The sequence below is a fragment of the Endocarpon pusillum genome (assembly GCF_000464535.1).
Source record: "Endocarpon pusillum Z07020 unplaced genomic scaffold C720987, whole genome shotgun sequence".
NCBI classification, from domain to species: domain Eukaryota; kingdom Fungi; phylum Ascomycota; class Eurotiomycetes; order Verrucariales; family Verrucariaceae; genus Endocarpon; species Endocarpon pusillum.
In genome coordinates, this window is record NW_006913582.1 from 115,311 (window position 1) to 131,310 (window position 16,000).

The 16,000-nt window shown below is 50.7% G+C and overlaps 6 protein-coding genes across 6 annotated transcripts; 3 read left to right on the forward strand and 3 right to left on the reverse strand.

The window, feature by feature from the left end:
• Positions 1-576: 576 nt before the first annotated feature.
• On the forward strand, positions 577-1,443 carry EPUS_01223 (uncharacterized protein; the record flags this gene model as incomplete). The annotated part of the gene is made up of 1 exon (XM_007788516.1): positions 577-1,443. The coding sequence occupies one exon, from the start codon at positions 577-579 to the stop codon at positions 1,441-1,443; it is 867 nt and encodes a 288-aa protein (XP_007786706.1).
• A 333-nt stretch (positions 1,444-1,776) lies between these two features.
• EPUS_01224 (uncharacterized protein) lies at positions 1,777-3,201 on the reverse strand (the record flags this gene model as incomplete). Its single annotated transcript, XM_007788517.1, has 1 exon — positions 1,777-3,201. One exon carries the CDS (start codon positions 3,199-3,201, stop codon positions 1,777-1,779), a length of 1,425 nt encoding a protein of 474 aa, XP_007786707.1.
• A 744-nt stretch (positions 3,202-3,945) lies between these two features.
• Positions 3,946-11,009, reverse strand: EPUS_01225 (uncharacterized protein; the record flags this gene model as incomplete). The annotated part of the gene is made up of 6 exons (XM_007788518.1): positions 3,946-7,167; positions 7,236-7,911; positions 9,253-10,154; positions 10,200-10,457; positions 10,508-10,839; positions 10,892-11,009. 6 exons carry the CDS (start codon positions 11,007-11,009, stop codon positions 3,946-3,948), a joined length of 5,508 nt encoding a protein of 1,835 aa, XP_007786708.1.
• Positions 11,010-11,700: 691 nt separating this feature from the next.
• On the forward strand, positions 11,701-12,274 carry EPUS_01226 (uncharacterized protein; the record flags this gene model as incomplete). The annotated part of the gene is made up of 2 exons (XM_007788519.1): positions 11,701-11,716; positions 11,769-12,274. 2 exons carry the CDS (start codon positions 11,701-11,703, stop codon positions 12,272-12,274), a joined length of 522 nt encoding a protein of 173 aa, XP_007786709.1.
• Positions 12,275-12,717: 443 nt separating this feature from the next.
• Positions 12,718-13,413, forward strand: EPUS_01227 (uncharacterized protein; the record flags this gene model as incomplete). The annotated part of the gene is made up of 1 exon (XM_007788520.1): positions 12,718-13,413. One exon carries the CDS (start codon positions 12,718-12,720, stop codon positions 13,411-13,413), a length of 696 nt encoding a protein of 231 aa, XP_007786710.1.
• A 370-nt stretch (positions 13,414-13,783) lies between these two features.
• On the reverse strand, positions 13,784-14,712 carry EPUS_01228 (uncharacterized protein; the record flags this gene model as incomplete). The annotated part of the gene is made up of 2 exons (XM_007788521.1): positions 13,784-14,394; positions 14,463-14,712. The coding sequence occupies 2 exons, from the start codon at positions 14,710-14,712 to the stop codon at positions 13,784-13,786; spliced, it is 861 nt and encodes a 286-aa protein (XP_007786711.1).
• Between the last annotated feature and the right edge of the window lie 1,288 nt (positions 14,713-16,000).

Genomic DNA, 16,000 nt, shown 5'->3' on the forward strand with positions numbered 1-16,000 from the left:
TACTTCGGTAAACTGAAAAGCACCACCCAGCAAGACTGATCCGATCTAATCAGAACATCACACAAAAGCTGACTCCCACGCAAACAGAGATACAACAACAACAACAACGACAACGACACGGAACGCTGAAATTCCCCACCAGAGATAAAGACACGCCTAAGTGACAGATAAATCAGAGATATCCAAACTTTTTTTCACGCAAGGAAAAAGCAAGAGGCAGTCCGACCAACAAACCAACAAACCAACCAGCCAATCGATCCTCCTCTTTCCCTTTCTTCTTCTTCTTCATCTTCATCTTCACTTGACTTCACACAGCACAGTCGTGATTCGTGCTCCGTGATCCGTGATCCGTGATCCGTGAATTGCGCCCCGCAGGTGCCGTCCTCCAGGTGAAGCATAGCACCTTCCTATCAACCACAGGCCTTTCCCCAAGGCACGGGCCGCCACCCATAAGAACGAGAACGGGCAAGCCAGCAAGCAAGCAGGTAAGAATTCAGAAATCAACACTCTGATACCCTGCAGGCTTACTCCCAGAGCTTTGAGAAGCTTATTGGCCATCTGCGAAGCAAAGCGAGTATGAATATCCGTTTGCGCAGACACAGAGACACGAGATCGGCACCAGCAACATCAACATCAATACCAATATCGACCAACCTCGATTTTCCAGGTGCGCAACCTCGCCGCACCACCCTTAGGGAACGACTCTGGAGTCCCACAACCGCAGGCGCAGCTGTACCCCAGCCGACTTATATTGAAGCAACATTGGACGCAACCCACACAACTTCACGCAAGGATGAGAACAGATCAAGATCAAGATCACGATCACGATCACGATCTTGCATCACCAAGAAGAACCGTCGCCGCCACATGCGGCCTCACACCCGACGCAATCGCAGCACCACCTCCAAACAACCCTACGTCTACACCGCCACACCCTTCACAAACCACCTTCCCTCGTTCCAGCAGCAAGCTCAGCATACCCAACCACCTCACGGCATCCCAGATCGATGTAAAACATTCCTCAAAGCGCTCCGTCGAAAACTCCACCTCCTGAAATTCAGCTTCCTCATGCAATTCGACCGTTTCCGTATCTGGCTCTCCCAAAAGTCCAAAGAAAACTTCTCCAAACTCAGCGAATGGCTGGAAACCCACATCCCGCGCAGCAAGCCCGAGCCGGCAAGACGTCCCCTCTTTCCCTATTGCCCTGATAGCTGTAATGCAGCGACGATAGCTGCTAGCAGAAACGGCAGCAATGGAAGCGGTGGCGCTGGTGATGGCGAAGGCAAGAGAGGAGGCAGACTACGACGCTTATCCGAGTCGACGGTGAAGAGTCTCAAGAAAGCGTGTAGCTTAAATTCGGAGAGGGACGAATTGAGGGAGGAGGACCGGAGGGCGATGAGGAGGCTGGACGAGTTGTGGAGGAGTGGGGATGATGATTATTGATTGATTGGTTGGTTGAGGACTCAGGTTGGTAAGGGTAATTTGAAGACCATTGATGGCGAGTCGATACCGGTGAGCTGAGGCTAGGACACAGGAAACCTTGATGAACCGGTGGGAAGTGCAAGTGATAGGGTTGTGCTCATGCAGGTCCTTTAGCATTACTGTTCAGGATGGCTTCTGCCACAAGCGAGCCTAGTCAGCTTGGATAGCGCAAAAACAGCTTCCATGCTCTTTTCGTCTGTTATGCAGTCAAGTCGAGCTCGTCAGATGTACGACTCCCTCGCCACCTCAGATCAGCGTGGGAAAGTCGAGAACATCTCAAGTCAAAGTGAGCAATTATCCCTCCATCTTAACATCCACATCCACTTGTTCGCTGCTAAGGCCGGAGGCACTCGAAGACCGAGATGGATTTTCCTGATACTGAGACTGTTCGTCCATCTTCATGTCTTCAACCTGCAACGCCGACTCTTGTTGCTGATGCTGACCCTGCCGCCGACCTAGTTTCTCGCACCAGCTCTCTGCGCTGACGAGAGTGTCATTGACGACTCCACTGACTTGGCCCATCATGTTCAGGCCTTCTTGAGCCAGCATCATCACTTTATGAGCGCTTTCATTTCCGCCATTCTCGTCCAGGGACATTGACGACGCCATTCGAAATCTAGCAGGTAGAGAAGTGATATGGCGATGGACGAGGTGTCTGGCATTCTCGGGGAGAGCACCTCCAGCATAATTGCTGACGACCTCAACTACCTGCTTCAGAGTCTGAAGAACGACTCCTTTGAGCTCCTGAATCTTGGCTGCCATGGCCGCCTTGCTCGGCTTCTCATTCTCTGCTTGCTCACACTCGGACATAATCGCTTGTCGCTGACCTTGCTCCCTTTTCTTCAAAACGTCGTGAAGAGAGAGTATGACTCCGCCTAGTCGTTCATTCGCCCACCTTAGCCAGGAGAGGCAATACCTCAAACTTCGAAGGCTTTCCTCGCTCATGGCAATGCCAAGACCGCTGGTGGAGATCATCAATTGTGCTCGCCAGCCAGGTGGAGTTTGACCATCTCTGGTCTGAGGCACCAGTTGTTGCTCTTGGTACGGAGGTGATCTTCCCGAATCGTCATATGCTGGTAGCTGTTCACTCATTCCTGAGCTTCGCCTCGTGTGTCTTCCATTCCTCCGAGGACGTTCTATACCGGCTTCGATATCGGCCTTCTGAGGCTTGGAGGTTGACGCGTCGTTGCTGTCTCTTCTTCTGGGCTGCAATGCCCATCGGATGCCACCTTCGACACCGGTGACACGGCCGAGCATACTTGCAAGCGGCAGCCCAACGTTCTGTTCCACCGTATAGGCTCCGGGTATTAAGGATTGGGTTCCTCGGTACACGGATAGCGATCGGTTGATCATTGACGCTGTAAGAGGGTACTGTGAAGTGAGGAGGGAGAAAAGAGGCTCAGGCTGGTCGTCTGGGGAGTATGTGGTCTGAGACTGGATCAAGTTTGGAGGACGTTGCTGCGAAGGGGCATGAAAATCTGAAGATGTCAACCGAGAGGATTTTGTTGGACGTAAGTTTGGGGTCTTACGAGCTTGTATACTGTTCAAGGTCTCCGCAGCTTCCATGTCTTCCTGCGACATGCCTGACAGAACACTAGCTGCACGATTCCTTCTATCGTCCTCATAGTCGAGGTCCATTGCAAGCTTCTGCGACGTCATCTGCGCAGCTGAGAAGGGTGGAGGGCCATGCTGATATGCTGCGGGCTGTTGAGACTCCATTGAGATGTGTTGTGTAATGGTGGGCGCTGCAGAGGTTGCTCTGCTTCACTGTTCGGTGGATGAGATATGAGATATGAGATATTGGCCGTCTCTTCACATGCCTCTCTCCTGACTGTTCATGGGCAGCTGTACTGGTTCTCCAGTCCTCGGTCACATAGTCACAGGTAGACAATCTCTCAGAGCGCCGACAGAAGAAAGCTCGAGAGGACTTTTGTGTAGTAGCAAGAGTAAGGAGTGGTTGAGCAGTCCGGATCCATGGTTCCGTGGTCGTGGGATTTAGCATGAGGAAAGTCATTTTCATTTCAGGGACATGTGACGGTGGACCACGCCAAGAGGAAGCCAAGATTGCATACTAATTGAGCCGTGAGCCGCAAGCCGCCGATTGGCATTGTGCCGAGGCCTGCAGGTCCGGCAGCTGCAGACGAAGGTGGTAGAATTGCATGGCACGCAGTGTAAGTTAGGAGTATAGGGTTGAAAGAGGAAATGGTAAGCAATATGCAGAGGATACAACTGACATTCTTACAGCAGAGCGCTCGTTTCCCGCGCTCTGACCTGACATGTTTTATCCTCTATGCTTGACACATGGCCGAAGATAAAGAGGAAGAACGTTGTACTCATTGCCAAATGGGGTATCTCAAAACTGAAAATATGACATAAAAACTCCCAAAGAACCCCTCCCAAAAACTGCTCAAAATCAAGACAACATTCCCCGGTTGTGAAGGTCCTCTTGCACAAGGAAATCCATCATTCGTTTTGTAGTACCTTATCCATATCTTCCCAACCAAAAGTCTCCTCCTCAATTTCCACCTCGTCCAGCCTTTGCCGTACCCTTTTGGCGATCTTTGTGTCGCACTTCAGGACAGAATAGACATCCTTGAGCACATTTCGGAAGCCAGCAGGACATGAATGTGCTTTGATGCAGCACAGCTCTTCGCCAGCCAAGTACCAGACCGATCTTCTCTTTGAAAATTCGTTGTAAAGACATGATGCGCGAAGCAGTGACCAATGACCGAGTCTTCTGTTGTCTTCATACGTCCATAGATGGGAATATTCGTGATGCGCTCCTGAAGGTTTGATTGAACGAAAGTGATGGTGGAAGCTCTCGACCAACTGCCGGAACTGCCCAGTAGCCCAATTGCCTTCTTTCGGTTGCTGGCGAAGATAGTCTTCAGCCATCTGCTGGATATCTTTTTTCAACTGTTCCAGAGTCTTAGCTAGCTCGGCTGATGACTCCTTGCTGTTCCCAAAATTCCGCATTGAGCTCCATGGTTGACAGAGCGCCGAATCCTTCGCATGCTCCTGGCGCCAGTGGTTGTTGAATTGTGTTAGGATTCTCTCCTTCTCAGGAACCGCTTGCCAGAATTTCAGATAGTCGACAATGTTCGACTCGCGCTTGTGACCTTCACAGTTATCATTTTTGTAGGCAGGCGCATCACGAATGCGCGGGCTCACTTGTTTCCGAAGCTTTTGCCAAGCGACTTGTGAAAGCATATCCCCCTGCTTCGCGCTGTCCACAAGGTAGCCGGACAGAGTGGCTAACTTGATAGCATTCGGGGCGGTCAAGCTGCCGTCGAAGTACACCACCTTTTCGTGTTCGTGTGTGCACTGACCAAGGTAGGATGGGTTCAGGTTAAATGCAAAACAGCCGGCGAAGAAGCTCTCCGTCTGTGATGCGAGCTGTCTCCTAGATGTGTCTCCTGTGAAAATATCTTTGACTTTACGATTCTGCTGCACAAGTCCGCAATCTTCCTTGCTGGGCATGTCTGGCAGACCAGCATTTTCAAAGCACTTGACGACATCAGGATCCCAACATATCCAGGGAGTGTCGCCATCGTAGTCTCCACCACTTAGCATATGAGCTAGTGGTATATCTCCTTTTGTCGAGAAGACGATGACATCCTTGAAATGGTGAAGCTCCCTCTTCCATACGGCTTGTCTTCGCTGGATATCAGAGGGAAGCAATGCCGGCAGTCTGGCAACAAGGATATCTCGTCCATCCACGAAGCTCTCTTTGAACCCTGAAACGGAGTCTTTCCATACTTCAGAAAAGCTGAGGTGGACCTCATTTGGCTCGAGTACCCCGTACGGATCAGCGATACAAAACAGAAATGTGCTACAGGAAATGCGAATCTGAAGTCGCTCGACATATCGGTTCAGATACTTCACGAGAATGGAACGGAGACACTCTCGAAGGGTAGGGGAGGTGTCCGGAGTGAATCCACTTTCTATCAGCATGATCGTCTGCTCTTCGGATTCGTCTGGCCAAGAACCAGTCATTCTGATTTCCTCTTCGCCTCTTGAATACAGCCCACTCGATTGCACCCACGAACGCAATCGCAGAGGCGAGCGCATAGAAAGCTCGAGATCATTATGAAACGTGCCGATGTCTTGCAAAAGAAGGTCGGCCAGAATTTTGCGGTCGACTCCACGGTCATGTAAAATCGTTAACAATTGAGTATTCAAGGCAGCCGCCTTTCCAGGTACAGAATATTTTATAACCTCGAAGGTGCGTCGCGCCTCATCAGCAATTGAATGATCCTTTGGATGTGGTTTGATTTTAAGCTGACTGTCAGCAATCTCGATGCAGTAGTTCCTTCTGCCCATTTCATCAAATTCATCATCAGGGACAACCATCCACAGCCCTTTGGCGCCGGCTATTCTCGCTTGAAATACGCTCGGGACCTCGCTTAAGCCAATGTGTTTGGCTACCTCTTTCGCAAGAGACATTGACATCCTTGCACAACCATCGTTCATGACTGCATGGTTGGTCGGGTCGGCCAGCCGAATAAATTCGGAGGCCTCCAGAACAATTGTCGGGATCGTCTTGGACAATCCTAAAGAGAACCGCTGGAAAAGTTTCAGATTAGTGGATTGGAGATTATAGTCTATGGGAATATGCCAATTGAGAAAGTGCTCCACTGCAATTACACTTTCTGTGGGTAGGTCTTCACCACAGACCGCAAAAAGATGGACTTTATAGCCTGGTACTTGGCCCATGATTTTTGTCTTCTTCTTATCTGCCTCTAAAAAGAATGCGCGCCACTTTCGGCCTAAGAATTCGTGGGCTGTTGCCAGCCATCTTGCAACGCTCTCCGTAAGTACACCTGATCTAGCGTCTTCTTTGTATTTCGTTGGAAGATTAGTGGCTAAGGAAGGCAGGGAGAGCACCATGAACCGTGAAGGACCGTATTGGCGATGAAATCGACAGCTGGTGTCGAGATTAAGCGGTTTTAACTTAAGCTCATAGAGCCCATCATCCGCTTTTGATCTGTAGCTTAATGCGCCTGCCAGATAGACGGATTTCTTCCTTGACTCGGTTTCAAAGAAAGAATCAGAGGCGCTGTTCCAGGCGGAGGATGACGATCTCCCGGGTAAGCGATGGCCTCGTTCTTTTGCAACCGTCCGACAGGCCCCCAAAAAGGCATCGTAATCGTTGGTCGAGCTGATTCCTTTCCGGCCAAGGTCCTTCAAAAGCTCCTTCGGAGTTGTGTGTAAAGCATCGGCCACACGCTCTAACTCATAACGATGTCGGAAAGACAGCTTGTGAGAGAGTGCCAAATCAGCGTTCTTGAAAGGAGTCTTCTCACAGAGCTCGTCAAATATCTTGTCTGCTTTGGTCGGCTCGCAAAGCATGTTGAACGATGTCGTGAAATCCTCATCTGCATCAAGCGCCATCACGTCTTGGGTTGGAAAGAGATCTGGACTCGAATTCTTGGCCTCTTCCTGCAAAGACGTTGCTGCTGAAGCTGAAGGAGCAGTTAAGCCAGTCGCTGCAGGCGTAAAAATCTCTGACGGAACGTTAGATGTCGTCGTAGAGTAAAAGCTCTGGGCGTTTGAAACAGTCTGAGGGCCAAGGGGTGGTTTAATCGGTGGCATAAGATCTGCAGCATTTTCGATATCCTTCCGAAGGTGGCGAAAGGTTTTCATCTGAGACAACGTCATCTGCTTCTTTGAACGCTTTTCTGACTTGAAAGCACAGCATCGTCAGCTTGGATTGTGATTAAGAGATATCTTAATCACTGTTGGTTTCGTACCTTTTCGGACCCTGAGGACTTTCGCTTTGTCGCTTCCCGGGAACGTCTATTCTGCGGCCTCCCGCTCTCAGTGTCGCCGATCGCTGTCCCAGCAACTTGCCTCCTTGCAACTTCTGGAGCTGCAATACGAGACGTACTGGTTGTGTTGTCCTGGCCCACAATACCCTGAACGCTGCGGGCAGCATCGCATGTTGCAGTGAACGATGTGCGCCTATAGACTTCAGAGTCCCTAGCCAGTGTAACCTCCTCGTTCAGCAGCTCCCAAAGGCGCTGGAGAAGCTCTTGACGGTGTTTTCGTGGCAGAGCCGGTCTCGTGGATATGAAGCTCTTGGTGACGGGCATTGCCGGCAGAGTGCCTTCCTCTTGTGACGGTTTCCACACCCATTGTGAGCAAATTGGGGCAACACTAGCCTCAAAATCATGAATGACTTTATCAAGTTGGCAGTCACGGAAACAGAGGTATCGTATTTGCCCGGAGCATCGTTTCGCTAGGGAGTGCTGAACATCTGCTTGCTGTAGCGCACTCTCTTGAGTTCCATGAATGCTGGGAAGCTCAAGATTCCATCGTGTATTGAGCCGTCCGACAATCTTGTCGAAGGAATGTCGCACCCGTTTTGGAGTGTCTGTTGGCGCAATAATAGCATGAGATGACATTGGGAACGGCTGTCCGCTGGATCTATTCGTCAACTACGCTTTCAGGGTCATTCAATGGAGAGCGCACCAGTCAGAGAAGGCACCTGTCAACTGCTTGGTTCGGGGTAAGATTAGAGCTTCTAGAGCTTCTAGAGCTTGGTGATGAGGTCAGTTAATGTAAGCGATTATTATCCTGGGGTATGGGCCAATTGAAGATGAACGCCAGCCAAATACAATGAAAATGATCAAAAAACGCCGAGGCTCAATTGACCCAAGATCCTCAGTGGGAGCCGTTTGAACCAACGCCTCGTCAGCTCATTGATTGTTGACAATCTCCGCATCGCACGACAGATTAAAAGCAGCGAAGGATAGAGCGTGCATTAGGGGCTGCGCTAGGCCGACGGGCCGAGACCTCCAGACCTCCGGACCTCCAGACCTCCGGACCTCCAGACCTCCGGACTCTGGACCTTGTTCGCTCGGTTAGTTAATCATCCAGGAGACCATCTTCCATTCCAATCATCAGAAGCGAACATTCCGTCAGTCTAGATACCAGGGCAAAACTATCAGAGTCAGCCTGTTGATTGTAAAGGCGTGCAGTCGCAATTGCAGTGAGCGTTGCTTCGAGAGGCACACACAGTTCCCTCCAGCCGCGTGGGGTCTGAAGGTAGGTACCCATGTTTAGCGACCAGCTTGCCGCTCGCCCCACAGCTCTCGAACCGCTGGCGAAGGCGGGACCGACAGATATTCTGTTCCTCAGATGGTACGGAGTACGTTGGACTGATTTGGACGAGCCAAAGACTCGATTTACCCTCGGCCCTGGCCAAAAAACACCGATCCCAGGTTGATATTGAAATCAACGGTCGGTGGGAACAGATGGTCAGCGGGAACGAAGGGCGTAACTTACGGCAGATACCAGGCGGGACGAGGCGTTGCGCTACTGCATAGCGGCCTAAGGCATTTTACTACTATAAAGCGGCGGCACGAAATATGAAGCACTTTTAGTGGTTGAACCTCGTAAGTCAGTGTCAATGGGATGACTTCGCCTTCTGTCAAACCTGCACTTCTGTTGTGATCAATTAGCTGACCTTGTCAGGAGGTATGCTGTTCTATCAACATCATGCACATTCTCCTCCAACATGTCAGCGCTCCACCCTGTGTGCATTTGGCATACCGCTCAATGTCATCGCACAGCCACTTCCTGGTACTTCGAATCCAGAGCCTCCATCTATACATAAGGGATTCGACATAGAGACGAAAATGTGAGATTAACTTGCAGAACTCAAAAAGAAACCTGCGGCTTAATCTCTTCGACGGTGACGACCAGAAGCGCCACTGTGATTGTGTAAGCAGCACGACAACTGCAGGAATGGAGAGGACAACTTACACGCTGATTCTGCGGGCTACACCCTGTAAAGTGGTATCATTGTCTGCCTCATTCTTCGCTCGTTCCAAAGCTTGCTTTCTGTCTTCAGCACTTCGCCTCTCAATCTCATCGTGAGATGGAGGGAGGTGCTCATTCTGCAGATCGACCTTCCTAGCATCTTCGAAATTGTGGATCGCTTGTTTGATCCCTTCAGCTCCCAACATGAGTGTGCCTGCTGGTAAGCGCCCTCCTGAGGCAGTTTTGAGTTCTGTCACTCTCTCGGACTCTTCCCGCAAGACCTGGAACACCCTTGACAGCCGACCAATTGCCAAAATTTTGTTTTTGATCGCGCGACGCTTGTACTCGGTTGACTCGGGGTCCATGTTGAGCGCAGGCGACGCTGGACCGCTCGATAATGGGGTAGTGTCATCTTCAAGCTCTTCCTTGGAGCAAGTGTTGAGGATGGCAATCAACATGTCGGTGATCTTCTCTCCAACGAAAGGCAATGACCAGGTGAAGACGTCCATGAAATTTGGTAACCAGTAGGGATGGGGCGTGCAATTAAACTGTCGGATGTTCATCACGTTGTTCTCGTACTTGAGAACTGCGGCCTTGTTGTTATAAACGTCAAGGTAGTTGGGAGCGCTGAAGATGGTCATGACACTGGGAAATCCTGTCGTTCTCGTCTTGCGATACATACGATAACCTGCATCTTGAGCCTCGTGTGCTCGAATGATCGAGAGCAGATTATTCTTCTCAAGGAAGGCACATGCTGCAGGATAGGAGAAGAAATAGGAACAACCACGAACATGATTGTGGACGAAATACTCTCCCGTCTTCTCCTGACCAAATTCTTCCAGTGGGTCGGCCCAGAGGATATCACACATTAACCCGTGCGTCGGAGGCTCTTTGAAACGATCGATCTGGGAAATTTAGTATTGACGTAATAGTGATGGAGGCTTTCATACATTCTTGAGATCTTCCAGCGTGTGTAATTCGGGGCTAAGACCACCGTGGATACAGAGGAATTGCTTGTTCATGATCGCAGCCAGTGGCAAGGCGCAGAACGACTCCATACACGCATCATAGATCTTTTCCGAATATTTGTGCTTGCATTCGAGCTTGAAGGTGAAATAGTCTGTCAGATGGCGACATTCGTGATTGCCGCGTAGCAGCCAAAGGGTATTTGGATACCAGATCTTGAGTGACCAGAGGTACAGAACGCACTATCTGAAGTTAACATCGTTATAAACCCAACCGATCGCATTGGACATACCTCTATGCTGAAATATCCCCTGTCGACATAGTCACCAAGGAAAAGATATCTCGTCTCTGATGGATCTCCGCCAACCTCGAAAAGCTTCATCAAGTCAAAATATTGACCATGAACGTCACCACACACAGTGATTGGAGCATCCATTTCAAGCAAATTCGGCTCTGCTCTCAGAACTTCTGTGCCGTTCTTGATGATCCACATCGCCTGATCTTCAGTGAGACGGCCTTCTCGGCAGAAATGCTGCTTCAGAAACTGGAGATTCGGCTTGGAATGGTCCTGAGGCGACCAGAACTGTTGGTCGGTGGGTGGTTGCACCGCAGGTGCTTGGACGTCTAATGTAGATCAGCAAAAGCGTTGCTCATCGCTCGGCACGCACTTCCTTACCTTTGCAGACTCTTTCCTGCGTGCTGACTGTGGTATTATCCTCCATCGTATGCAGGGTAAAATCGATCTCAGGGACAGGTTTCTTCTCCATCACGGCACGCTCTAGGGGAATCTCCATGGTGGAAGTCGCTCGAGGGAAATATGAATTTCCTTGATCAGTGAAGGTCGCTCGCCTGTCGCCGAGTTCTCAAGGAGTGGGAGTAGGAGGATGAAGATCTTTTGTTTCGGGAGGAGGGAACGTAATTAAGGCGGCGGAGAAGCCTTTTAGGCAAGTCCTGAGGTGTGTTCAATAACCATACGCATAAACAGATGAGCTGCACGTTCTGGCCGATTCGGTGGTTGATATTGCCACTCTTTGCTACACGCGACTCGGTGTGATTTGCCTCCTGAGCCGCACCAATCGTGGGTGTTATTGCCCCGCAGACAGATGTAGAGTTATCCAACACAAGCTGTACAGAGTGAAAAAGGGGATTAGATTCTCACGAAGGAGAGGTTTAACTCCAAGCAGATGCTGCGTAATGATAATGTTGCTTGGATATCTGTACTGGGAGGATGAATTGGATTTTTTGAAACTCTCAGCTAACTTAGGCAAATCCACATGCGGGGGCCTGGGGGCGGCTCTACGTAGTACTGCTTCGTGCCCAAGATAGACTTTCTTTATCGATTGCATCCCCCTCCACAAGGGAGTGAGCTCTACGGAGTACAGAGCTTCTGATCTTATGTACAAGATCATAACCAGAAGGTTCTGACAGCTAGTGACCTTCCATAGCTTGCTAAGCCTTGTATACTTGCTCTTCTCTCTTGAAGAGATGTACAAAAGCCATGGTAAAAGCTCAGCACCAACCGAAGCATTCCGGTGTACACTGACTCGGAGTAGGATCGCACAATCTGCTGGCGCAGGTACCATTAACAGTATCGCCATTTATATCGTTGCCAACAGCTGTAACTCTTCCGTACACATACAAAAACGTTCCATCATCCCTACCACCATCTGCCACGGTGGACTCAAATAGTACTGAAAAGCCAAAATACGTGGTGTCATCCAGTGGCCACGCAGCCCACCCTGATGAGATCATCGCCTCTTGTAAGGGTCTGCAAGAGCACCTACAGAGAGCAAAGGATGAAGCGGCAACGACCCTCAAGGAATGGGAGAAGAAGATCAAGGAAAAGGAGTTGGCTGAAAAGCGCAGAGTAGCACCTGGATGGCTTGACAGGGAGGAAAAAATCCTGGAGCCTACTAAAGCAAGGAGGTCGCAGAACCAGCCAGACCTCCTGGATAGCCAAAGTTTAGAGGGCGACGCCGCGACGATGCTTCCTACAATAGCTCCGTCTCGAGAAGGTGAAGAATTGGATCGGGCTTTTGGTGGGTTGGATGTGAAGTGACTCGTCCAAAGCAAGAAGATTAGCCACAGCATCGGTTGAACGGTCATTGATACTTGTCCACGATATCCACAGAAAGAGTGATTGGGGTACTCTCTGAAAGAGGAGATAGTGTTTATCACATCTGGAAGGTGCCGTTTCTGGGCGAGTGTTTGTTGACACCGCGGAACTTGAAGGCATACACTCTTCTCTGATGCACAAGACAACTAATGTACACATGCTCAAGAATTGGTTACAGTGGGCTAGTCATCAACAGCAAATCACTGCACATTACTTTCGGGTGATTTGAGGCGTTCAAAGATCCGAGACACCCACCGTAAATCTTCAACACCTCCGCGTTGTCCGTAAGCCAATTCCTTAACCAGAGAACTACAACCTACAACTCCAACCAAGAGTCGAAGATCAACAAACAGCACGTCCATACCACCGACCCCAAGCGCCTCAACATGACTTTCGTATCCCTCGCCTACCAGCAGCATCTCACGACCTCTCCACAAGACCGAGCGTCAACCTCTCCGCTCGCCTTCCTCGACGATCCCTTCCACAGCTATACCTCGACATTTCTCTTCTTCAGCACCATCATCCTCGCTTCCTTACTCGTCTTCCACCTCATGCGTTACCATTACCGCCGCGCGAAGAAGTACTCCAGCGCCTGTCCAGCCTGTGCGCAAATCCAGGCGGCGTCAGACGCTACTACTAGCCAGAACCCCCAAGCAAGAGACATTGCCCATCCCCGTCTTGACAGCGCACTCAACCGATGGCCATGGAGGAACGAAGCTGCACCACCTTCTTCAGGATCACTGACAGGAAATCTATTCGACCAAGGAGACGGTACCTACCACTACGGCCCCCCAACCATAACCCCATCATCTACCTTCTACACTCCCCTCTCACGCGGCATAACAGTACCCTCCAATGTATATCAGGGCCTGTACTGCGATCTCCACAGCGCTAGCGGCAGTATCACGGATTTGCAGGACTCGGGATTCACGCACACAGGTTTGGATGGGGTCGGAGGGGAGCAGAGCGAGCGGAACAGGGTGTCTAGATGGTGGCCGGCGGCGTTGCAGCAGGTAGTGGTGGGGGATGTGAAGGAGAGCTCGATTGCGAAGAGGAGGTCGACCTTAAAACGGGAAGATTGAGCTGCTCACCATTTAAAGGAGTGACCATGAGGAAGTGACCAGGAGGAAATGACCAGCGTGTGGGTACTGTGCAGGCTAGAGCTGTGGTGGTCTTAATGCAGGTGCGTGCACATTCATGTTAGATTATGTTTGATTTGGAAATCAAGAACCTGCTGTGAGTGTCGCAGACGACGATACATAAGTGCCAAAATTTCAAACTTTTTTCTCTGGGAATGGCTCCCCTGGCTTGACTGCTACTGCATGACTAAGCAAACTGTACAAGCTCACTCGGAGGCTGTACAATCACTCTCTGTTCAGCATCGCGTTCAGAAGCAAGTCACCAAAGCAACCCTTCGAACTTCTTACATGCCGCGCCCACCGGGTCTACCATTCAAGGACAATGATATCCACCGTCCACAATCATATCGGCCCCGGTCATGTAGCTCGACGCATCACTGGCCAAATAGAGATACGCACCCTTCAGCTCGTGCGCCTCGCCCTCTCTGCCCATGGGGATCTTATCTTTCCAGATATCCTTTGTCTCTTTGGGTATGAAATCACTAATCTCCGTCGCCATGTACCCGGGAGATACGCTGTTCGCGCGCGCAAACTGTACCCACTCAACCGCCAAACTGCGACAGAGGTGGATCACCCCCGCTTTAGCCGCGTTGTATGCCGCCTGCAGCTGCGGGATATTGACCACGTGGCCGGACATCGAGGCTGTGGCGATGAAGGAGCCGGACTTGAAGTTGTCCAGTTTGTTTTTCTTTTGTTCGCGCCATATGGCTCCACAGGCGCGCGCGCAGTAGAAGGTGCCGTCCAGATCGGTGGTGACTACCTTGCGGTAGTGGTCGATCTCACCGTCGATCATGGCGCCTTGGGTCCAGGGGATGCCGGAGTTGGCGACGAAGATGTCGAGGCGGTGGTTGAACTCGGCGACCTGGGATCTGATTGCTTCTTCGACTTTGGCGGGGTCTTGCACGTTGACTTGGTAGGCTTTGCCTGCAGGAGTGGTTGCATGGGTTAGCCGGATGTTCACGGATAGATTGAGGTGGGTAGGGATTTGTCACATTTGACACCATATTCCTTCTCGATGTCGGCAGCACGGTCGATGGCCTTTTTGTTGCTGTTGTACCAGATTGCGACGTTGGCACCTGCCTCGGCGAAGCCCTGTGCAACTGCGAGACCAATACCGGCTCCGGCACCCGAAACGATGGCGGTTTTGCCTTTGAGGGAGAAGAGGGGTAGGACCTTGATCTCCTGGGGAGGCTCGGTGTTGTTGTGGGCAAAATTGCCTCCGTTCATTGCTGCGTCGGCCATGGTTATACTGTGATGGGACTTGATGTGAACTGGTTTAAAAGGTGGAAGAGAGGTATTTGGAGACAGAAGGCAAAACGGGTGAGGAGAAGGAGAAGGAGGAAGAGGAGAGGGGGCTTGCACGGGTCTTTGTAGTGTGAAGTGGTAGTGGTAGTGGTAGTGGTAGTGGGTATGAAAAAAGCTCAAGCTAGTAGTAGCACGAGTATGGAGACGTGTTGATATGGAGCGGAAAGAGGCCCCGCCTCGTAAGGATGGACGGAGGGGAAGGAGGGGCATCAATCATAATCCTGGTGAGCAGATGTGGGTACGGCACAAGGTCCTCACTTCTCACTTCTCACCTCTCACCTCTCACCTCTCAATTCACTCGACCTAGCTACCCCCGACTTCCTTCGCTTCTGCTGCCTTGAGCAGTCAGCATACAAGCTCGGGTTGAAGATTGATGCATTGCGGCATGGCACCAGGCGCTAAGATACGAGGTGCTGTACGTAGGACGTAGTACTACCCACGTAGTGCTAGCTTTCACTGGTTCCTGGCCTGTAGGCTGTTTGCTGATTGAATCCCTCGCCGCTCCTTGTAACGTGCTGCATCCTGGCCCCTCAAGCGGTTATTGCGTAGTACGTCGAGTAGCGAGGTGTTGTCTTAACGTCATCTACTAGTACGGAGTACGGAGTATATGGAGGACATTCATCGCTGCTTATGCATTGAGTTCTGCGATAACTAACTAGTGCATGCACTAACAACTTCCGTGATTACTTTACTGGCTAGATTAATGTCAAAGGAAGTGAGATTGTTCGTTGCCGAGCTAGCACTGAGGGAATTGCACCCCGGATGATTACTGAACGCTTATGTATTCTTAATAAGCACTCTTAACACGGTAACATGCGGAGGTGTAATCTGTTCGCTGTGACAGGAACTTTCGGCATTTTGTGGAATAGTATCCCATGACCTGTACGAGTCTAACTAGATGTGAGACCCAAGTCCAGCCCAAAGGGAGTTCCAATCTATTGGCTGGATTTGGATCTCACATCCAGAATCACACCTGAGGAACCCGGCCATATGCCCAGTGACACCTCTGATTCTAACAGCACCTGGAGTGCACATTTGGAGCTGATTCAACGCATGCTCACCGGTTGCGAGCTTCACCACGAGATACCCCAAAGAGACTGATCATCCTTGCTCTGACACCCTTCACTTGGTAATCAAGTGGCATAAGCACGCTGTTGCTGACGCATAGCTTAGTCCTCCTCGAGGCAACGTCATTCTCCTGGCCAATTCTACGTGCCATCATGGT